The sequence below is a fragment of the Eutrigla gurnardus genome (assembly GCF_963514095.1).
Source record: "Eutrigla gurnardus genome assembly, chromosome: 6".
Taxonomy (NCBI): domain Eukaryota; kingdom Metazoa; phylum Chordata; class Actinopteri; order Perciformes; family Triglidae; genus Eutrigla; species Eutrigla gurnardus.
In genome coordinates, this window is record NC_139920.1 from 17,014,139 (window position 1) to 17,037,596 (window position 23,458).

General features: G+C 42.9%; 2 protein-coding genes across 3 annotated transcripts in view; both read left to right on the plus strand.

Moving 5' to 3' along the window:
• Positions 1 to 4,931: 4,931 nt before the first annotated feature.
• Positions 4,932 to 22,789, plus strand: fam163ab (family with sequence similarity 163 member Ab). Its single transcript, XM_084010965.1, has 5 exons — positions 4,932 to 5,361; positions 19,495 to 19,598; positions 19,745 to 19,766; positions 19,994 to 20,108; positions 20,471 to 22,789. Exons 4-5 carry the CDS (start codon positions 20,016 to 20,018, stop codon positions 20,867 to 20,869), a joined length of 492 nt encoding a protein of 163 aa, XP_083867091.1. The 5' UTR covers positions 4,932 to 5,361; positions 19,495 to 19,598; positions 19,745 to 19,766; positions 19,994 to 20,015; the 3' UTR covers positions 20,870 to 22,789.
• Positions 22,790 to 23,250: 461 nt separating this feature from the next.
• Positions 23,251 to 23,458, plus strand: part of rabgap1l (RAB GTPase activating protein 1-like) — a 98,319-nt gene continuing 98,111 nt past the window's right edge. For both annotated transcript variants that reach the window (XM_084012295.1, XM_084012296.1), the window contains exon 1: positions 23,251 to 23,362. The gene's annotated coding sequence lies outside the window, so the exon portion shown is untranslated. The remainder of the gene's footprint in view (positions 23,363 to 23,458) is intronic.

The window sequence follows — 23,458 nt, forward strand, 5'->3', positions numbered from 1 at the left end:
CCTTCTCTGTTATCCTGTCTTTCCTCCTCCACCAGTCTTCTTTTCCTAATCCCCCCCTTCCTCTAATTTGCCTTCTTTATTTGAAGAGACACTTCAGCCGACTCTTTATTCTACAAAAGATTATAAAATACATCCATTAAACGGGCGGAGAGATTCATTCTATGTATGACTGTTGGTGTAAGGAGTGACCTCCAATAAGTACTGTGAATCTGTAGTTAAAACCCTCCCTGTTTCCTCCATTGTCAGGCCTTTGGTGCATTAGCCAGGGTTTGTGTAACAAGACCCTGAGCTATACAATATCTGGGATGAGCGGGCTTAAACCCATTCATATACAGTAGGCGATGTCACAGCAGCGGGACTCAAACAACCTTCACTGTAGACGTTCATTACATGAAACTACGGTCTGCAGCGTTTGCTTCACAGACGGGTTCAACACAGCAGCAAATCAAGCAAGTTGACGTTTCTATATCCATGCATGGTGGATAGTAAAGATAAGGGAAAGACCGTAATTAAACGGTTGGTGTAAAACAACTAAAATACTTATTTATGGTTGGAGAAAAGGTTAGGGTTGGTTAATCACTGATCCGTGATGTGGCACACTGTCTGACCTCCTTCCTACCGCAGCAACCTGCTCACCCTCGCTTTGCTGCATCATTTTCTCCTTTGGCACTACATTTTGTCAATGGACGTAAATCATGCACTGCAGAGTTGTCCAATAGGAACGTTATAAAGATTGTGTTCATACAAGTGTTGAAAGCCCTGATCTGCCACCACAGTTACCCAGCTTCACCTAGCAAGGCAACGGTGCTCCAAGCTCGGCCGGGCGCCCCATTAAACCTGCTTTTTCATGGTGGAACATTGCCGGAGGGGGTCCTGTCCTCGTCTGTGCTTTAGTGACCACTGCTGCTTTTTTTGACACCAGAATCGAGGGTTTTCTTCTTCTTCTGTGTTGGGAGGAAATGTGTGCTCTAAACGTGCTGCCACCACGACCCGGGCCCATGACAGCGGAGATAATGGATTCTAATTAATTAGATGCAACATCTCAGTGGGGTGTAATGTATTGTGATTTGAAAAGTTGCACATCTGCACTCGAGATGGCGTTGATGGATATTGATGCCAACTGGCGGTGTGTAATCGATCTTAAACCGACCGTTGTCAGCAGTTAAGTGATGAAACTTTGTGTTTCGAGAAAGCAACGTTGAATGAAGAGCAGGCGGAGCAGCAGGTCACCTGATGAATGGCTTCACTTACAGCCAGCAGCATGACACTTATTCATAATCAATCATCACCCACATGCCTCTTCTTCTCTCCTCCCTTCTTCTATTTCATCCTCTTCTCGCTTCTTCCCATCTCTTCCTTTTTGTCCTTGCCTCCTCTTTTCTCCTCCCCTCATCTTTTCTCCTCCCTTCCTCATTCCTCTAGGTTTACCTTCCTAGGGACGGAGGAAATTGAAACGTCACTTGTAATCACTGCGTTCACCAAGTTACACTTTAAAGTAAAATCGACCAGCTGAAAATGAAAGCACTATATATAGAACAACATGGTAACTGGTAGGAATCCCTGGAACATAACGTCAGCGCCCATCTTAAGACCTTGCCTCTTTTCTTATGTCACAGCTAAATCAAACCAGACACTCATGCTTTGCCTCTATCCCAGTTTAGTTTAATATTCAATTTGTACTTGTGCTGTTTGCACAATCTGTCACGTGAGCGCCTGTTGTCTGGGAAAAAAAGTAAAGTGCTGTGAAGATGCGAGTGTTGAAGATGAGGAACACAGAACCCAACTTATGAAGCAATTTTCTAAGTGTTAAAATTAAGCATTTGCGACTCCATGACAACCAGAGGAAGGCCTGACCACACCTTGGCCGCTGATAAGAACCATGGTGCTGCTTAGGGAAGTGGAAATTCACAAACTGGCAGAAAATGTAGAAAAGATGGCCACACAGAAATATTCTTAAAAGCTGCAAACGCCTGAGAGAAAAGTTGTTTTTTAGTAGTTGTTTTTTCAGTGTGAATGGCAAAACCTTAAGAAACCTATCTTAAGAAGTGTGTTTGGAACATTTTGACATAGTCACATTAGTGTGGACATGGCCACAGAGACGACCAGTCAGTCCACTAAAATATCAGGGATGGGCAGAGCCAGATAAGCATCAAGTCGGAGCTGCCTCCCAGCACAGGAAATGGCATTAGCTTTGTTGTCACACGCACGCACAGTGACCTCTCAATCCCCAGGTTGCCATAGAGACGCTGCTCCCTCTTTCCACACCAAACAGCCGGCGTTGTGAAGGCTAGTGTGGTTGTATGTTCATCTGATTTGATGTCGTATGCATACAGAACCAGATACATTAAATAAAGACATTTCCTTTATTGCATTTACAGAGGCTCCAGTGTCAGAACTCACTGAAGGGCGTTTCAGCACTGCATTTCCCAGAACCCACCTGTCAATCAAATAGTGTGAGCGGGACTTTCTAGTTCTGTTAATGTACTTTTTGGTAGAAGCAATTCTTTATTTTGTCTGTTAACCCATAGTGGTGATCACAGTAATACTACCCAACGTGGCATCATGACTTTTTCGTAAATATACACGCCACTTCCTGTGGCGTGTTATCGGCACGCAATTCGAGCTATCCGCGAGTTTGTCAGCACCCTCTAGCGAAACGACCCTTCACATCCGCGTGTATGTAAACGCCCTCTAGGGTTAGGGTTCGGCGTTGATAAACACGCGAAAAGGCGATTGTGCGTAGTGATAACACGCCATAATGGCATACGAGTTGGCGTGTCATACATTTCTCTTCTTTCCATCTCCTATTGAACTTGACCGTGGGACTAAAACCTGTTGTTGGAGCTTATCACAGTAATGGATGCAAACCAATCGTCTTCCCACGAGCCAAAGTTCAGCTCATCAGCCGGGGCTCTTATTGAGATAAACGCTTCCGGTAACACTCATTAATAAGCATCTAAACCACCGCTTCAACTTCACACAACTCATATAACTTAAAAGAATAATGCATTGTTGTTGCTGGAATATTAGTTACTTTTGAAAGTAGCTCTTTGCGCTGTCTCATATACACCCCAAAGTACTGGCAACCCCTCTGCTCCAGTCCCTTCTGCTCTGTGGCTGTGCTGCTGCTCTTCTCCAGGTTTGAGCCGCTTTACTTAGAAATTCTCAGATCAGATTCGTTTTCGAATAAGATTTAAAACATTCATAGAGAGTTTGAAATAAATCATGTTTCAGGTTTTTGGATTTGACGGAATAGTTCTACATTTTGGGAACGGCCCCTTATTTGTCACTGCCTCAGCCAATAAATACTTCAGCAGATAACCCGCCTGTAAATGTGTACAGATTAAAGAAGATATAACATATTTATGAGTGATCACTGGCCTTCGGATAGAGCCAGGCTAGCTGTCTTACCTGTTTCTAGTCTTTAAGCTAATCAGCTGCTGGACTCTCAGCCAAAAGGTGAATGTTTGTGTTTCCTATGATGTAAAAATGATTCCTTTTAAGTGCATGTATATCTTTCTTCCATGATAAAAACTGCTTAAACGTTCGTACCAGTGATTCATTTTGAAGATAAAGCCTACTATTCCTCATCCACTGACTCGTTTGTCTGTATTTTTGGGCAGCTACGGGTGAAATCGCTTTCTGCAGCACTGGAGGCAGTTTTCTAGATCAATGAACACAGATGAAGTACGGAGCCACGCAGCCAGCTCTCCCTGCAGCCTTTTCCTCTGCTGTGTAGCTACCAACGATCATGAACAGAAGCTGCTGTTTCAGGAAAAGTTTAATCTCCCTCGTCTCTAACTGTGTTTGCAATATTAGCTTTTTTTTGGAGTGTCTCGGAGGCTGATGGTCGGACGGGTGTGGCTGGGAATGTGAGGCGGGGAGAACCAAGTCCTAGCAACGGGGAGCAGGAAAGAAATGGTGAGCTGATGAGTGTTGGGCCTGCTCCACATCAGCCTGACAACATATGACACTTTCTCACCTTTCAGACACTTTAAGTTTGAATCAGATTCAAAATACATCAGAAAGCTCAGTTGGCGTATTGTTTCAGCATTTTCCGAATCGATCACTCTTCTTTTCCCCAACACGTAATAGTAAAGGTGTGTTTGCTCTCTTACCCCCCTCACTCCCAGACCCCCCCTGACTCCCACCGCTCCCTCATCATCGGTCCCGTGACTCGGTGGTATGAATCTTGTCGTGTCTCAGCTCTGTGGTGCAGCGCAGCCGTGTCTGGTCTGCCAGGCCTCCCCTCTCCGTCGATATTTGTGTTGACTTGGTTGCAACAGTAAGTAGATTAAGGGACCAGTGATTGAGGGCAAATCAATTACTGCAGCTCAGTGGTCTGTGTTTGGGGGGAGGGAGGGAGGAGGGGGGAGGGGGGGCATTTATTTACTGTGTGCTGCTGGCACAACCACATTACTCAGCATCCTTTTCTAATGGGAACATCCTGGACCAACCATCAGGATGATATTCAGGTTACTATGTGTCCATAGTGACTTTGTAATCGCCTCATAGAAGGTTGGCTTTACTGTGATGTTATATGTCTATATATAATAGTTTATATTATTCAGTGTATTATGTGTATATATATATATATATATATATATATATATATATATATATATATATATATATATATATATATATATATATATTTCCCCATGTAATCTAGATCATACTACACTTTATGATACTTGTGGTCTGATGATAAAGACTCACTGCAGCTTATTTATTATGATATTTGACTAATATCTCCTCTAATAACCTTTTGTTCCAACCAATGTTTTTAATCGTAGCATCCCTCTGAAAAGTAACACATCGGCCCCTTTGCCAGCGCGGTGTTTGTGGGGCGGTTCCTCTCCTCCCACCGCCTCCTCCCAGTCCGCCCAGCAGCGGACTCCGTCATTTCTCCTCCTCGTCCCTCACTTGTTGGATGTGTCTGATTGATTTCCTGTGATTCCAAAGCCCTCCGGATGCTTGTTTGCCACCTCGGTGTCCGGAGTAGATCGCCGCAGCGCGTGAAGGTGATCGCGTGTCCACATGTCACACGCGCGTAAAAAAAAGTGCTGATCCCGAAGCGGCGTCCGCGCGTCTAACTGTGCGTCCGCTCCGGGACTATGCTCCGGTGCTCGGTGGCTGCTGGCCGTCCCGCTGACCTTTAGTCTGGGAGTGTTGGCTCGTTCCTTGCCCGCGTTGCGCGCTCTGGACCCCGGCGCATCCTTGGAGAAGTCCCGCCGCAGTCCCGTGCGCGGCGCGTCTCTGCTCTCTTCCCGCTGCGATAAGGATGCTGCTGGCTCCACACGGTCCAAGTCCACGGGATTAGCCTCGAGTTGGAACAAACGGACAATGTAACCGCATCAGGTACGTTGAGTGACGGACGATGGGAGACGGTGGTCACATGTTATGCTTGTTTTTGTGTGTGTGTGTATGGAATTGGCTCTGGGTTCAAATACACAAAGGTGGCGGATACTTATTATCTGACTCGAACCCTTGATGTGAACGAGTCTCTCACATTCACTGTAAAGGTTCACGTTGCCTGTCTTTTTTGTGTGACTTCAATGAAACGTGAAGTGTGCCTTTAAGGCTTCCAGGGGAGAGGAAGTGACAGTGGAGCCGCTCAGCAGGAGCTGGAGTCTTGGGGTTTTGCCATTTTGCTGCTGCTGTGATCTTCTTTCACTCTGGTTCAGTCTGGTCTCGGTGGCCTGCTGCTGCTGCTGCTGCTGCTGCTGCTGGCATTTGGTATAAAAAGACTGCATCATTTCTAATTGAAAAGATGAAGAGCATGTGAGGGCCAGGAGCATTAAAATGATATCCAGTCATGAAAGGTTTTAGACAGAAAGAGGGCACAGGTGAAGGTCCCGCGTTGATCAAAGAACTCACACTGTTCAGTCTTTCTGAGGCCTGCTGTTGTAAATGGGATCGAAAGGGCTTCACTATTTTACACTGACACACCTGCATTGCTTAACTATAAAAGAAAAGGGGAACAATTATCACTAATTGGAACATAGTAACAAAGTTCATCAATATTTATGATTCATCCCTTCAGACGAGGAGAAGACAAATCTCCAGTCCCACTTTACAAACATGATCTGTCAACATCCAATTCAGCTGTTTCTGTTTGAGTTTCACAAGTGACTTTTGTTACAGGATGCTATTTTTTTGCAGACGCATTGGGCATCAATTATCTCGAGTTATAGTATTTGGCAAATTTTTGGCAATTTGAATAATGAGATGAAACTTCTCTGATTTGCCTGCACCGGTCGGCGCAAACATAAAGCGAACCTTCACTGCCGAGTTAAATGGTGCACCGGGCCGCTCCGCGTGAAGAGTTATTGATCTTCCGCATCAACAGCCAGCAGCAGGTGCTGTGCTGCTCTGACCCATTTCTCACAGAGGAAGCTATATGGGAGAATACAGCTTGACTAAATAACTCCAGAGCAGCCTCTCTATATCCTCCTGTCTCTCCACCTTGCCCTCAAACACATGCACACACACACACACACACACACACACACACACACACACACACACACACACACACACACACACACACACACTCTCCTTAATTCCTCCACCTCCAGTTGCTGTGATACAAGAGGAAGTGGGCTGATTTCCCAGAGGAGTCTGCAGTCAGGGCCTGTCACAGCTAACACAGCAGCGGCAGACACAGTGTATTTAATACACAGGTTGTATAATGCTGTGCTGTGCCAACAGTTCAGAACAGGGGGATTCCAACTAGCTGCTAGCAACATTTACCCTGCCAGGGTGTCTGGCTGGGAAACTAAATATTTGATGACCTCAGTTCATTTAAGAACAGTTAACCCAAGCTGCCTCATTAACCCGGACAGAGCCTTATGGCTCATCATTTTCCTAGTTGTTGTTGTGGTTGAAGTATTTGGACCAATGAAACATTTTCAAAAACCAGATGGACAAACGCTCGTCCTGCTGTTGTTATTTCAGACAAAAGCTCCAATATGTTGGTCACATGCATCCTTGACCAGCCTGCTGATAATATCTATATGCAGACACGGAGAACTGGCCTCGTATTACTGTATTTTAAAAGTCTCACGGTCTTCGTGGATGAGTATCTTTTTTTTTAAGTCATGCTCGGGGCAACTAACTAACTAAGAGTCAAATAGAAGAGCGAGGTTTGCAGGTCAAAATGAAGTCATCTCAATTAATTGACCTACAAACTTGCATCATTTTCAAGTTTGGCATGAGCATCTGAAGGTTAGAGGGCTTAGTGACACAAATCATACTGTAATTAAATCAAGAATCATCACATTATCACAGGAGCTAGGATGTGCCCTATTTAAATAAGACATTTTTATAGAGGCAGACCACTGGACTGCTTTACTAAGCCCACCTTTGGTTGTAAAATCATGTCTTGCTTTCTCCTGCTGACACACTACTCAATGTATTTTCTGGGACAACATGCATGGAAGAGTGTTTTTAAGGTGTGTGCGTGTGTGAGGTGGGTGAGGAGCTCCTCAGGGAATGTGTTTCCATGTTTCAGGAGTGCTGTGTGAATTATTAAGAAGCCCCTCAAGGTTTTCCTGGCTTGCTGGATTGGTATTTCTTGCCACACAGTGGCATCGAGTGTACGGTAGTTACACTTTAAAGGTGAGACGGGCCATGTCCAAACTGCACCGCAGCATTAGGCGGGACAGGAACCTTCACAACTTCAGTCGGTCACACCGGCTCGTCTTCGGTCGGCCATGACCAGCCTGCAGTAATTGTCGGAACAATTTGAATCTGTGTCTGGGAGAGAAAGATACAGCCATTATCAGCCATTTATACGCAAAAAACACCAACATAATATGTTATGTGTGACTACGTGGCTTTAAACTATTCTGTACATCAAACCTAATCAAAATGTCCAAATCTTACTGGAGGAAGGATGTGTTTTTAAGTCTAATTAATCAACACTATGTGAGGATAAAAGCACCAGCATCAGGTGGGCCTGACAAGTAGTGTCGGTCTCTATAATACTATTCAAATTTCATTCCATATTTTTTTCAATATTTGAATATTTAATGCTCAAATTCAGCCTATTATTAATATTAACTACACTACACAATGCCATTATCGGCAATGTGGTTGTTTTACTTCCTGTCCACTAGAGGGCGTTCCAAAAACATTACCAATAAATATGTTGAATTACCAACAGGTGACAGCTTTCTAGATAAGTAATCATTAAGAAAGTAAAACAACCACATTGCCGTTCTCCTGGGGAAGCTGTGTCATCGTTGCCATGGTTACGCCCTCCTCTCACGTACATCCTGCCGTTGGTCTCGTTGCAGATGAATAAGCCGATGGAGACGCGGGTCGATCTAGCTAGCAGTAAGCAGCATGAATGCATCTTTGTCATGACGTCATCGCTTCTAGAGCTCCATCGGTATCTTTGTTTTCATTTCGCCGTCAGCTATTTCTGAAAGTGAGATTTTTCATTCAGAAAACTTTATTGTTCTTCAGACTTTGTGTCAAAAGCATCTGTTTATGCGGGTAGGCCAAGGCGAGGAGGGCGAGATCTGCTAACGTTAGAAAAGACCTTTCTTAAAAAAAATATACCAATAATACTACGAATACTAATTTCAGCATTCGAATGGTACTGATTTTTTTTTTACTGTTTGAATTATATTGGATTCCCGAAGTCCCCCAACGTGTGGCGCCTGGATATGAACGCAGCTCTGAGGCCGGCCAGGCCGGGTGAGGATGAGGCCACGGAGAGGAAGGCTTGTTGGCAGAGCCCGAGGCCTCTGGAACAGAAACGCTGTTATCTGCTAACGTTGCTCTACTGCTGCTGGCTGCGTGTCTGTGGTGACTCATCAAAATCACACACATACAGATGTACACACTTAGAAAGACACTTCCTGACTCAAACATGCGCACCCTTAAAATGACGGACATTTAGATACGTGTCCGTGATCAAATGTCAACCTCAGATTTCTTACGAAGACCCACGAAGACGAACACAACCGTACCACTTACAGACTCTTTAGATTACTTCACTCTGATTTCCTGTAATAGAGATGGTGATAATTTATTACAACAACATTTATTACAATTTATTAGAACAAAATTCGGAAAAAATACTTTTGTCCTTGTTAAAGGCATAAAATCTTTCCTTGTAGGAAAAAAACCACCACACTCCACACCCTTTATTTTGACCAACTATGTAGACTACCTATCTTTCTCTCCTAACCATTTATGAGCAAACACTCAGTTATTTGACTTATTTTGGTCCTAAAATAAAAAAATAAAATGATTAATGCCCTTTGTTGTTACTCCCCACCAGCTCCCGAACTTGGTTTTATTCATATCTTTTTTTAAACGTAGAACTCTTCATGTAGCAGCCTTCTTATGCAAGGATTGCTCGGAGCTTGAATCCAACATTAACGCTTGCAATAAGCCGTTTTTCTGACCCAGACTGAGCTGCAATACAGACCCTTGAAAGAAATGAGCGGAATGAAATGGAGGTTAGAGAACCCAGATGATATTACTGTGACCCGAGGTGAACGTGGAAGAAATGTGTGCTAAAATATATATTCATCATGAATAAAACATGTCACGCAGCTGAGATTCCACTTCAACGCCGCAAGACTTTCAACTGGAAATATACATTTCTTTATAACATGATATGATCATTTAATTCGGATTTTCTAAACCCACAACCTCTATCTCAATCGCCATATTTCAAACAAAAACAATATTGATCATACGTTTTGCTTATGCCTCGTGGTTTTGTCAAAGAGGTCTCTAGACACAACAAATTTGAGATAATTAATTCAGAAAAACAACACTGAAACCAGCGCACACAAACAATTACGGAATATAATGAATCCAATAAATTACATTACTTCAAAAAATGTAAACATTTAATCTGAATATTGCCTCAAAATGGAGCAAGAAACTGCTTTCCAGTTGCCATCTTTACTTGACCAGATGCAAAAGGTTAATAGGTGTCTTCAAAGACTTGTGTGATGTTCTGAGAGGAGATCTGAGTCTGTTTGTCCTGGTGACACGATGGCACCGTGGATTCGGTTTCCGTCCTGTCAGCTGAAGGTCATCGGCTCAGTGTCTTTTGCACAGCCGTGTGTTGAAATGACCTTGAGCAGCGGTCTCAGGTTCACGCCTACTCATTCAGGCTGACAGCGAAGCGTGTGGTGTTCAGGCCATATAATTACATCTAATAACCACTTTACCCAGTTTGACAGCTGTGGGAAAGGCTGGGAAGTTGAAGACGTGACTGCTTCACAGACTCCAGGCCATGTTTTATATTTGCAGTAAAACCTCATGTTTAATATTTATTTAAAGTGAGCTGTGAAACTCCAGTTTCCGGTGAGGTGAACATTTTGCACAACATGAATTGCTCATTCTTAGGTTGATGGTTTGATTCCTCATGTCTCCACCTAACCCTTTTGCTTCTGCTTTTCTGCTCCTGAGCAAGGCACCTCAGCAGCCCTGCCTTCATCCTGCTGGCTCTGCTTCCTCGCTTTATTAACTGTCACAGATAAAATGCCCATGGGAATGTATGCTAATGTAATATTCGTGGTACATTACTCCCTCAAAGATAGAAGCTGGACCGTTTCTTTCCCTTTTATGAGACTGCCCTGCTGACCAGCAGAATGGAGGTACAGTAATTACAGCGTCGGCGGCCGCCCGCTGCCCTGTACTGGCCCGTGCATTCATTGATGCTGCTCTGCAGCCAAGACGGAAAGAGAAGCTGGCATATCGCAGGACGGCCGAGGAGGAGCTGAGGAGCTATAATGAAACCTCTGCAAACCTTTTAAAGTCGGCCGACGCAGAGCTGTTTGCATCTTTAACGTCAAGTCCCTTTTCCTTCTCAAGTTCCCCTCTGAGTCTTAACTGGACATTACCAAGAAAATCAATTCAAGCAGTTTGACGTGTGATCCGTCAAAGACAGATGCAGTTGGTTCAGACTGTTTTTGAATCTAGTGAGAAACTTCCAGTTTTTGAGTTTGAGTTTTTGAAATACAAATTCAAAGCTTTCATATTTTGCAGTGCGTTTTTGGCAACTTGCGGATAGGAATGAAATAATGACTGTATGAATGGATGATTTTCCATCAGTGCCATAATTCTGTTCGTACCGTCACACAACAATATGGATCTGGATTTGTTGATCTATTTGGTCACGTAAGAATAAAACTTATAGACAACAAACAGAAATTCAACACCTGGGGAAGTATAGCGGTTGATCTCAAAAACGGTTGTTTCTAACACGTGGCTAAATGACTGATGCTGAAACGTCGTCATGGCGACACTAGCCCGCCTTCCGCTTCATCGTGGTGACATGTAAGTTTGTTTAATATGTTAGCGTTCTGTATCGATTGCATTTACACACTTAAAAAAATCATAAAAGTAGTGTTCATTTGTGAAGATTATATTGCTAAACAAAACATGTAAATACATTATTTTACAGTTATTTAACATTCAGTTGTACACAGCTCATCCTCATGTGTCACTTCTGGTTGCAAAAAGTGGACTGTTGCTTTATGATTGATTATGTCGACCAATCAAATGTGATAAGAGAAGCGTTGAGAAGAAAACTGACAATCCAATAACACTTTCCAAATTCGCCTTTTGTATCTGTCGGTTTGACCTCTGACCTCATGTTATCATATCAGTTGTTTACGACCGGTTGGGCTGGATAAAAGCATTTAGAAAGGTTTAGTTGAAGTGAAAGCTATGCTATCATACATATACTGTGCCCCTCTTCCATTGAGTTTCTGCTCTGTGCTTCTTCTCTTTGGGTTGTTTACAACAGCAACGCTTGTGGATATATTTTTTAACCGGTAAGCATTTACGGATGGGGATGTAAAGGATGTAGTTTAAACCAAAATCAGCACAAAAATCTCCTTACAGTTTTAAAGCAACAACAGTTAAAATCAGATGAATATAAAGACCCCGTTTGAGCAAAAAGGAACAGTCAGCAGTTGTGGACGAGCGCCTGTGCAGCTTCCCCTTCCTCTGCTGAGCCCTGCTGCAGGCTGCTGGGTCTACATCTGTTTAATATCTAAACGTGTTTGGGGACGTTTGAGTTCTGTGCTCGTTTCTCACACCGTCCTGCTCTACAAGTGTACACACAAACCTGGGAGCTCACACCAGCTACAGCTGTTACACCAGCACAATGCCTTGCCCGAGGGCACTCCTTCAGCTTAGACTTTCACAGTTAGTCGAGAGTTTCTGTCAGTTGTTTTGACAGGCTCCTCATTAGATTGAATCATTACTGTCATTAAGTGAACCGTGTTTTAGCAAAATCCCCTCCGTGCAATGGCTTATGAGCTCTCTGCTGCAGGCCTTGAGCCCCTTGTGGTTTTTAATGGACTCTCCCCCCAGACACCAGCAGCCTTGTAACTGACGTGATTTGAGCTGATAGATTCGGAGAAAATGTGAAATAATTATGCATTTTGTGTCGCGTGTGCTGCATGACCCCACTCCGTTACCGGCAGCCGTTCACTCAGCCGGTACTCGCGACTGTCGTAGGTAGTTATACTCGCCCTGAGCTACTTTCCATCAAATTTCCATGTGTAGCAGGATTCATGAAATGAAAGACCAAAAAGAAAGAATTGTTTGTGTAAAGGAAGCAGTAGTAGTCTGAGACAGTTTGAGATGATAAGCCTTTTGGTAGGCTAACATGTCTTTCAGGATTTTAAAAAAGAAGAAATAAAGCACAGCCAGCTACCGGCCTGGATATCTGGCGATAAGCCTTTAATAAAAGGAGGAAGTTAAATTCGGCATGTATTTAAATTTACAGACGGACGACGAGTAATGAATCTTGCGCTCGCCATGCAAGTGAAGGTATTCACCACATCTTGAGGCGAGTATGTAGAAAGGCTGAATCAGGAGCTGGCAGGCTGGAGTACAGTAGCCTGGAGAGCTGTATAATGTACACCCGTTATAAATCTGCCAGCAGCGTATACAGCACCAGAACATGGTCCAGATTGGATGGAGAAAAAAAAAAGACTGAAACTGTTTTCCAACTCTCTGTCGTCCTATCTCCCTCCATCTTCACGGGGACAGAGGCGGTTTTTACCGCCGGTGTATTGATCATGTGCTTTTATAGGGCCAAGAGGATCATTCTGGGGAGTGGCTCTTCACGTTCGTTCACCCTAAATGACCTCGAGCAAAATCAAGTAATTGAACTAAAATGTTCAACGTCATCAATCTCTGCCTACTGGGCTGTAACTGCTGCGACAGCTCCGGAGGAAAGATGGGATGACGGTTGGTTGAGCTCCTGTAGGTCTCTCAGTACACGGAGAAGGCTTTCAAGGTCACGTTTTATCGTTGGCATTTGGGGAGTTAATATACTTTTTATTATTTGGAACATTTTTGCATCAAAAAATGTACAGTCCATAATGCTATAGCCTTATTAACACATTATAATGATACTATAGCATCGTATATAAGGACTTATGATGAGGGCCTTATTATCTATTTACTAACACTCATTACAAGGGCCAAATATAAAGCATTGATAATCAATATTTACTACAAAGGTTGAATTTTAACAGCTGATGTCACATGCCACAAAGAAGAGAGAGTTTGTATTTCCAGTTCATGAAATTCTGTAATTGTTTAAGTTGAAAGACAAGCAGGCTGAATCAAATGCCTCCTATGAAACTCCAGTGAAGTTTTTTGAGATAGTCTAACCTTAGTGGAAAACCATATCTATCTCAAGCTGGTGAAAATTGGTCTCCTATCAACTTTGGTTGATTTTCAAATGTGTGTAAGAAGAGGGAGCAGGTGCACGGCAGGGTTCCACCAGAGCTTCACCACTAAGAACAACACATAAACTGATCATCCAAAGCAATAGAGCGGTGCAGGAATGAGTCCTAAAACGTACCTACGTTTCCCTCATCTCAAAGCCAATGGTTTTTTTGTGAAATGCCTAAAATAGGGTCTGTTGACGTTTCATCAGTTGATGAATTTTTAAGCGTTTACATGCCTTTTAAAAAAAGCAGTTGCTAACAATCTGTTACCTTCGAACACTCATCCTGTGCTTTAATTTGACATATTCCCGCTGATTCTACTTTAACAGTCAATAATCATCATTAAAAAGAAATGCCACAATTTCCAACCCGACCCCCTAAATTGTGTTTACTTCACACCCACGCATGCTAACAAACAAACAAACACACACACACACACATACACACACACACAGCAGCCCACGCTGGGCCGCACCAGGGATGATAGAGAAAGGGAACAGATAGAGGAAAGCCTTCGGAACGACAGATAACAGGATTAGCCAAATTACATTTCAACTGTGACCATGAATCCTGTTTGGATGTGCGACTTGTTTTCTCCCTGCTTACAACGGCAGCCATAGAGCCGTCATGACAAAATGGTGGTTTTCCAAAATAACGTGTGCTGGAATTTTCTGAGCTGCAACTGCTGCCGAACACCTGAATTTGCCAGGAATAGAAACGTTGATAAAAACAGATTCGCAAACACGGTCCTCCGTTCAGGGCTTGGATTGTTGTTGATGGAGGGAAAATTGTCAGTCCTCCACTAACCTCATCCACATTTTTGGGGACTTGGGTAAAATTAACCTTGCAAAGGCAGCCCATAATCTCTCGTGGATGAGAGAATACAGATGACTTGACAGTGAACACTTCCTACAACTGACAGGACACGCATACTGAGGGCTGGGCTGTCTTTGCTTCAAGTTTTAGTTTTAGTTCATCATCATGAAACATCCAAACGACTCACTAGTGTTCACTTATTTGTTTGTTCATCAGTTCATTCTCACTGGACTCACTTCTTAGACTTAAATATGCGACATTAGCAGCAAACTACTGTTTTCTCTGTAAAGATTGAGAGGAATAATGTCTGGGAGATAGTTAAGTCACTCTCCCTCTGTGTGTGTTGTTATCTGAGATTCTCTGGGCTTTGTGGGCATAGCCAGACATTACTCCATCCCAACTGTCTGAAGCACCTATCCTCCGGTTCCCTGTCAGGTAAACACTATTAGCTCTGTGAGGAAGTTTGTACCGTTAGCGCTGTTAGCAGCTTTAGCTTTGAGCTGCCAGATTAGGTGTGGCCATGTTGAGCACAAATTGCATTGATTCCAATCTCATGTTTACATTTACATTTACATTTAGGGCATTTAGCACAGTCCAAAGAGACTTACAATAAGTACATTTGTTGAAAGAAAGAAACCACAATATATAATTGCCAATTGACATAGCAGGTCCTTATCTGAGTAAAGTGGTAGAAAACCTTGAATCTCCAACATGTCAACAGTAAAAGTGTTTTACTTTGTTGATTTTCATACTATACGTTCATTTATATCCATCATCTACAAAATTGCGGTCTCGTTCACAAGCTGTGGACACCGAACCTGTGGCGTTTATAAGCATGGACTGTGTCTGTGGGGTGTTTTGGGGAGAAGAGGCTGACACTAGCCGACTGCTACTCTGAGGAATTTAAGATCCAAAGAATCAATCTTGTAAAAATCCTCCAGGGCAGTCGAGGTCCTTCAGCTGCTCCCGAAGACTGATGGCCGACACTCCAGAGGGAACAGTCCATCAGAGGAAGAGGGGCTGAGGGACACCAGATAGTCTCATTACTCTGATGTGCCAATATGGGAAACCTGCAGTTCTCCTCCATTATCCCACACATTTCATATATTATTCATTTTACGAATAAAATAACTTACAGGACAAAGGAAAGCAATAAACTAAGTAGAAACAATGGCTGATAAAAGCCCACAACATTTCTTATACAAAATTTTTAAAAAGTCACAGATTTGCCTCCGGGGGGGGGGGGGGGGGGGGGGTGGACAGAAATCCAATCAATATGTGTACAGAATAAACAACATAATAATCGCATACATAATCAATCCATATGACAGAAATGCACATAATGGGAGCAGCGATAGTAATAGTTATAGGAGAAATAATAATAATAATAATAATGAGATATTAATGAAAGATCGCAGGTGTAACTTTTACACATCATCAACATATTCTAGATAATCCAACCTAGTACATAGTTTACAGTATATCATAACAAAGACAGGTTCATTGTGTTTGGTTTTGCCCACACCAGTCAAGTGGATGACGATTAATGCCACAACGCAGACAATATCCTCAAAAATGTTTATCGATGCATTTGTTTTATTTTTTATGTGTCTGTGCTTTTAAAACTCAAAGGAGAAGAATTAGCGAGCTAGCTTCCTAACTAGCCAGGTGCTAAATTAATAGGAATTCAACAGCCTAATGTCTCATCTACACACCCATGTCACCCGGACCCTCATCACCTGATGAGAACTTGTTTTCTGAAAGCATGGTGGAAGTTACGCCCCCCCTCACATTTCGGCTCTCTCTTGTAGTCCGTAGGCAAAAATGTAACCCAACTGTAACAAGCTGTAATATCAGATATCACCATAAACAAACAAACATCCGCATTACTTACCGCCTCAGGATACACATAAGCCAGACGAGATGACTGACGGGTGTCGCCGTGGTAACTTCAACAGTGATGGTGGGACAGAAAAATGTATTTTCTGCCTCAGGCTAAAAAATCTAGCAGATTCAAGCTTTAAGGGGGAACAACTAAAGCACCACAGTGCAGTGCAGCTCCAGCTCACAACAACGTGACACACCGACGGGATTCTGTGAGGATTTCATCATCCACGGGGTGCGATCCACCTGAGACGAGGCTGATTTTTAAAATGCTTGGGACTTTGACAGATCTATGGACTTTTTGCTCGTTCTGTGTGTTTTTCACAGCCGTCATGTTTGTTTCACAGGAGCTGAAAAATCACTATAAAAGGGCTAAAAGTGAAATATGTGATTGACATAATGCTGCCTTCAAAGTAGCCTACTGAAATCAATTTGACTTTATATGTAACATACCGCAGCATCAACCGTTATTAGTCTATTCGATTGTGGTAATTTGTGGTGAGTGTTACAGTAGTCAATGAAACACTGCTGCTAAGCGCTATGAAGACGCGGGTGTCTGTTCTGATGGGTGTTTTATTAGGACATTCTGATTTGTCTGGTAATGCACGAGTACATGATCGCCTGAGTGAATTCTGAGTGTGTGAGAGAGTCTTATCAGCATAGAGGGCTCTTCAGGCAGTACTGGGGATTGAAGGCCACTCTAATCTGGACCCAACGGTGACTGATCCAGCTCTCTTTCTGTCTGCTTAGCGTGTGTGTGTGTGTGTGTGTGTGTGTGTGTGTGTGTGTGTGTGTGTGTGTGTGTGTGTGTGTGTGTGTGTGTGTGCGTGTGTGTGTGTGTGTGTGTGTGTCTCATTCATCTCTGTAGATTGTCAAACGAAGTGAACTCAAATTAATCTAACCAACAAGTTCGTCTGAAAGTGCTTGCAGAGCAACATGTAAACAGGGAGAAAAACAAATCTGTTTTTGTTTTTTGTCTGAGTAAAGGTTGACGTGGTGACTCCATTTTCATTTCCTCCGTGCGGTAGAAGTCGCCACGCTGGCATTAATTATGAAAAATAGTTTGGTGTACCGAGTCTGATTTTTTTTGCGCACACCGGAGAGATTTATGATGAATGACGTTCAGAGGAAGCTGTCAGCTGCCTTCCCGTTTGGTCTCCACAAATAATTGAAGGCTAGTGTACTTTGTGACAAGAAACATGGTTTACGAGCTCAGCTGCCGGCGTAGCGGTGCAGACCGCAGCCTCTGGGAGCAGCAGCACCGCCTCCTTTTCTTCTCCTCAGTGGAGAGTCTGACAGCACAGCTCACTGTGTTTTAATGGAGAAACCCATTCAGCTTCTCTTAACTCCGGGACGTATCGCCATCGGTTTGAGATGTTCAGCTCGTCTCTGGAGCTGTTGTGTGATGCTGCTTATGAAGTAATTCTGTCTTTGGACTAGAGTAAAAAATGCAGTCACTCAAATATGCTTTTCAGTGCAAACATGCGGACTAACGTGACATTTTTGAGAGTCGTGACAATGGAAACAATCATCCCACATTACAGTTAACAGAGAAAAGACAAATTGCTGAAAAACATGAACATATATGATAGGGCTGCATGGCAAAATATTATTTGTCATATATTGAAATTCCAGTATAGTTGCTCAGTATTACCGTATTTCCTTTAGGGAGCTTTCAGAATGATTGGCAATTGTGATTTAGCGGTCAGAATTGCAGGTCACCCATTGTCCCAAAAATCCTTCTTTTTTCCATGTGTTTAAACTGTTAAAAAACTTTTATGTCTCCATTTGCATTGTGGGTAAGTTGGCAACAGGTTATGAACAGAAAGAAGAAGGGGTGATGGTATATCTGATTCTGCTGCATTGACTTTGATCAGGTGGCAACCTCTGGGTCTGAAAAGTGAAGCCAAGGTGAAAGTGCCTTAAACTTGCATTCCTTCAAATGGCCAATAGGGGGCAACTCCTATGGCCGTGGTTGCCTTGTGATTGACTCCCAAAGCATTCTGGGTGTTGTCCGTGTTTTGGTCTTACAACTTTAACCTTTTCACAATGTGTTTTTGGTAGATTTTTTGTGTCACGCATTCAGTTGTGCTTAGCTCCACCCTCTCGTCTCACTTCTTGTTGCAAAAACCCAAGATGCCAAAATCCGAATTTCACGTCCACAAACCAAATGGGCGACGTCAGTGAGTACCATGATAAATTGTCATAGTGCTGTTTTAACACCTCGGCAGCCTGTTGGACTGCCAAAAGCTCCAGGTTGTCCTATTTGTAATTGGCACCAGGACACAGATGTGAACAGGCTTTCTCACTAGGAATCTCATTTATACAGTAAATGACAAAACAGTCCAACACAGAGTCCGATGCCCTGAATGACTTTGATCTCCACCATTTTGAACATTATGGGTTGGCTTCTTGTGTGTTTCTGTGTTTCACTCGTGAGAACTAATCCCAGTAACGTTTCTCAGTCAGCAACACTGAATGAAGGTTAGTTGCTTTGCTTTTCTTTCAGCTCGTGGAGATCTGGTGCAGATGCAACCGTCTCTCTGGTGGTGAGGTCAGAATAAAACCTCTTAACAACAGAGCCCTTCGCCGCTAAATCACTTTTACTGCTATACTACAGCAGCATGTGTGTCTTGGTGTGTATTGGAGTGTGGAAGAGATAAACATCACTGATTATTTGTAGCAAAAAAAAAAAAATGTTTTGAGAAGATCTGGAACCACCGTGGTGGAGGAGACGGGGATAAGAGTGAAACCTACAGAAATCCAATAAGGAAACATATTCCTGCATTGAATGTAATGACAAATGCTGTGGAGACAATTATGGTGAATGGACTTGTGTTTATTTAGTGCAATTCTAGTCTCCCATCAAAGCACTTTACACCACATATTAACATCCGCACACACATTCATGCCGTTCTTCTTCATTCCTAGTCTCTCTAGTCATTATCTAGTGGCAGTGCTCTCTGTCTGAGTGTGTTTTTGTTCTCGCTTTGCCACCTTGTGGTGAAAATGTGTAATGCTTCTTCAGTTAAACGGTTTCCCCATGTCTTTCTCTCCTTAGAGATGTCCAAACAGAGTGGCTGTCCAGTGGTGTGACCGCTCACCTCAACCAAAGAGCTGACTTCTCTTCACCCTTACAACCGCTCACTCAAACACTCTTCTGATGTAAGTCTGTCTGCCTGTCTGTCTGTCTGCCTGTCTGTCAGTCTGTCTGTCTGTCTGTCTGTCTGTCTGTCTGTCTGTATGCCTGTCTGTCTGTCTGTCTGTCTGTTTATTTAACCACCTCTGTTGCTGTATTTCTCTGCTTTCAGGTGTTAAGCAACTTTACTGAACGTGAGTACAATTATCCCATATATATATATATATATATTCATAATGCATGCTTGTATTTAAGTCACTTACACTATGTTTTCCACCTTATTTTCTTACATAATTACAGAATGACCTTTCGCATTTACCCTGTTAATGTACTTAGAAATTAAATTCCAGCCCATTGTATCTGTGCTGACTGTGACGTTGACTGCTCTTGTTAATGACATCACTTCCTGTGCCTGTGTCAGAGTTTGATGGAGAGCTGGTCGGATGACAGCTGGAACTGTTGTCATAACCGGAGGAATACTGGCCACAGTGATACTTCTTTGTATCATAGCTGTGCTCTGTTACTGTAGACTCCAGGTAAGCCTCTTATAGTGTGAGTCTGAAAGATGTTTAAATCCCACTTCAATATGAATCCATCTGCCATGTTGTATTATGACATCACCTTACAGGAGACTGCAAATGGTCATCAAATATATGAAAATGTCATATGATACTAAGCATTACTAAGCAATACTAAGCTCTAGAAGCATTTTGATTATATTGGAAAAAGTAAGTTGATCTAATTTTATTTGCAGATTTATTACGCTCACACTTAATAACAAACTCAGTTTTGTAGTTTGAAGTGCAGCCATTTTATGTTATAAATCTGTATGGAAACAGTTTGCCATGTGAAGGACGTCTCTCTCTCTCTCTCTCTCTCTCTCTCTCTCTCTCTGCAGTACTACTGCTGCAAGAAGAATGGGTCGGACAGTGGCTCCATCTCTCAGCAACACTTCGCCTGCAACGCCTGCAGCGTCTCCGGCCTGGACGGGTCGATCATCACGCCGCTGTCCATGTCGCCACCAGAGCCGCCGGGATCCTCCGACCCCAACAAACCCGCGGGGGGGCAACGCAGTTACTGCCCCACCTGCTCGCCCTATGACTCCCCCTTCTACATCCGCACCACTGATGAAATGCGCAACGGTGGCGAGCGCGTCACCTACATGCCCACACACTATGAGAACCAGGCGCTGGCGATGCCACTGCCCGCCATCCGAGGCTCCCTGCTGAGGGAGACCCAGCGAGGCCGGCCTCCCGATTTCTACACCAACACCCGAGCCATCAGCACCGAGGTGTGACCACCCTAAACCCCCCCCAACACCACCCTACACACAGACACCCCTCTCCTCACTTACACACACACCAGCACCACCACTAACGAGACCACAAACATACTTGTTCACCTGCTGCAGCTGCCAGTGAGGATCTGCTGCAGAAAGGCTCACTGTATGTGGAGGTTATCACGTTTATTTTGAGTTTGGGGGGGGATTTAAGTGTGGATTGCGTAAGACAGCTGCTGAAGACTAAAGTGTATGACAAGCAGGGATCACTTCAAACCCAGTTCCTCACTTGATACACTTATATTTTACATTTTCATTTTCAAGAAGACCGTAATTCTGTAATTAATGGGTAGATAAAACTGTAGGTTAACGTCTCTTTGTGCTCCGACATGAAGGGAACGGTTGTAAACTCTCTGTTGACTGTTACTGTGTATTTAATGACTGAGGGCTATTGTAGACAATTTATGATTTCCCCCTGCTACACATTTTCCTAATTTGCCAAAAAGACAAAAAAAAAAAGTGAGTACGATAAAGTATGTGGTAAATATGAAGCAATGTTGTCATGATTCGCAGAATGACAGTGAAATACATTTGAACAAGGTTACAAGGAGGAAACGTCTGGAGGGTTCTGCATCTCTGGAAGCACGCTCGTGTTACAGTAAAGGTGGAGGAGGGCGGACGACCGGGGCTTTCTCTATGCAACTGTCTGGCAAACTACTGCAGCTCTTCATTTCCAGTCTGCTCCTTCCAGCAGTTTGTGTCCCCACTGGAGGAATATTGTAAGGGTGGTGCACGCCCAGGAACATTTGACGATGCTGCACATGCGGATAGACATACGAGCAGAACTGGATCATGGGTACTGAAGTCCTCTTGGGTGGCCAGATCCACTTTGAACCCCACTTTCTCCTCTGAGGTGTAAACCTGTGAATGAGGAAGGACGCCTGAGCCCTTGAACGCAACAGCTTGAAATTAATTGAGTGATTTTCTCTTTTGACAGTGATGCAAAAAGTTTGATATGTAAATATAAACCGGAAAGCAATTGATCCCGTTGTGTTGGTAACGAAAAAAACAATGTGCACCCTGGAGTTGGTGTGCATTGAATGAGGGAGTGTGATTTACTAGTTTGTGCTATTTTGTCTACACACTCCTACTATACTCTAGTACTACTTTCATGTTGAATATTTGAAATGCAAATAACCATGTCATTTATTTTCATCGTTTTTCATATTGTGAGGAAGTCAGAATACACATTTATGTGAGTGAAAACTGTTTCACCGTGCTCTTTTTCTACATAACACTTACCCAGCATTGCTTGTCACACTCAATAATATTTCCTGTGATATTTGTCTTCATTTATGTGTACTACAAGATTCAGCGAGGGTGAAGAAGCGAGGCAAGAAGGACTTGCATGGTGTGAAAATGTTAATTTTACGAGATTTCCAGACAGGCTTGATGTTATCAATCAAGCATATTACATAATTAGAATTAATTGAACAGCAGCTACTTCATTTATTTCTCAATTACGTTTTCATTAAGGTTAAATAGATGCCATTACACTATACATCTTGGAACTCCTCAAGACCATTTTACAGTTGTGTTTTTTCTGCCTCTGGATTAACTGAACAGGGAAAATAAATATACAGTGTTGGCAAAATGAAAGTTCATCACTTAAGGTTGACAGATTTGATTTTTCAACTGGTGAAATCTGTCCAGGAATTAAATAAAAGTGTGTGTTTATCCATGTTTGTTGTCCACTATACAGAATAGGATCATCATTCCTTCATTTAAGCATTGTATTACCTATATATTTTATTACTTACTTATCTTTGAAAAAAGAGTAAACATTTTTTTTAGATATGTGGTCAAAACACATACCGTAACTGACGAATACAGAAACAGTAATATTTGACAGTGTTAATTTTTGAATTAAAGATTTGTAACGGCTTGAAATGGCTCTGTGTGATGACTGACACCACAACACACACACACACACACACACACACACACACACACACACACACACACACACACACACACACACACACGCACACACGCACACACACACACACACGCACACATTGTCATGAGGCAAACAACCACTGATGCTGAAATCAGTTTTCAGTACAAAGCATTTATGTATTCATTCAAATCATATTTTTCCAATTTGATTATGCAACAATAAAGGAGAGACATGAAAATGACTCAAAATTACATAGCCTACATTTTAAATGTATTTCAAAAATAAATGTGTGTATACTTTTCGCATACACGTACGTGGCAGAACTGAAGTGGTTAAAAGAATACCTCAAATTCCTAAACACAAATGATAATGAAGTTGGGCGAGTCAGACAATCTGCAAGAGTCCCGCGCATGCGCGAAATCACGCTTACGCTACAAACCGGAAAGCGTGTCATTAAACTCCCGAGTGATACATCTTCGTAAAGATATACGATCTTCGCTGCAACTCTTGTGACAGCTAGCGAGCGAGCAACTCCTTTACGCTGTAAATAAGTAAGTTGACAGCTCTTTTATCAACACTTGTGTTTGTTTCACTGTCACGTTTGCATGCAACGGGACGAGAACTGTTGTTTTCCTTCTCTAACTCGT

What these genes read in the sequence shown, in the direction of transcription:
- fam163ab (XM_084010965.1), top strand. Translation starts at nt 20,016, where the DNA reads ATGACAGCTGGAACTGTTGTCATAACCGGAGGAATACTGGCCACAGTG. An exon ending in TCTGTTACTGTAGACTCCAG is followed by an intron (nt 20,109 to 20,470) that starts GTAAGCCTCTTA and finishes CTCTCTCTGCAG; the next exon opens with TACTACTGCTGCAAGAAGAA.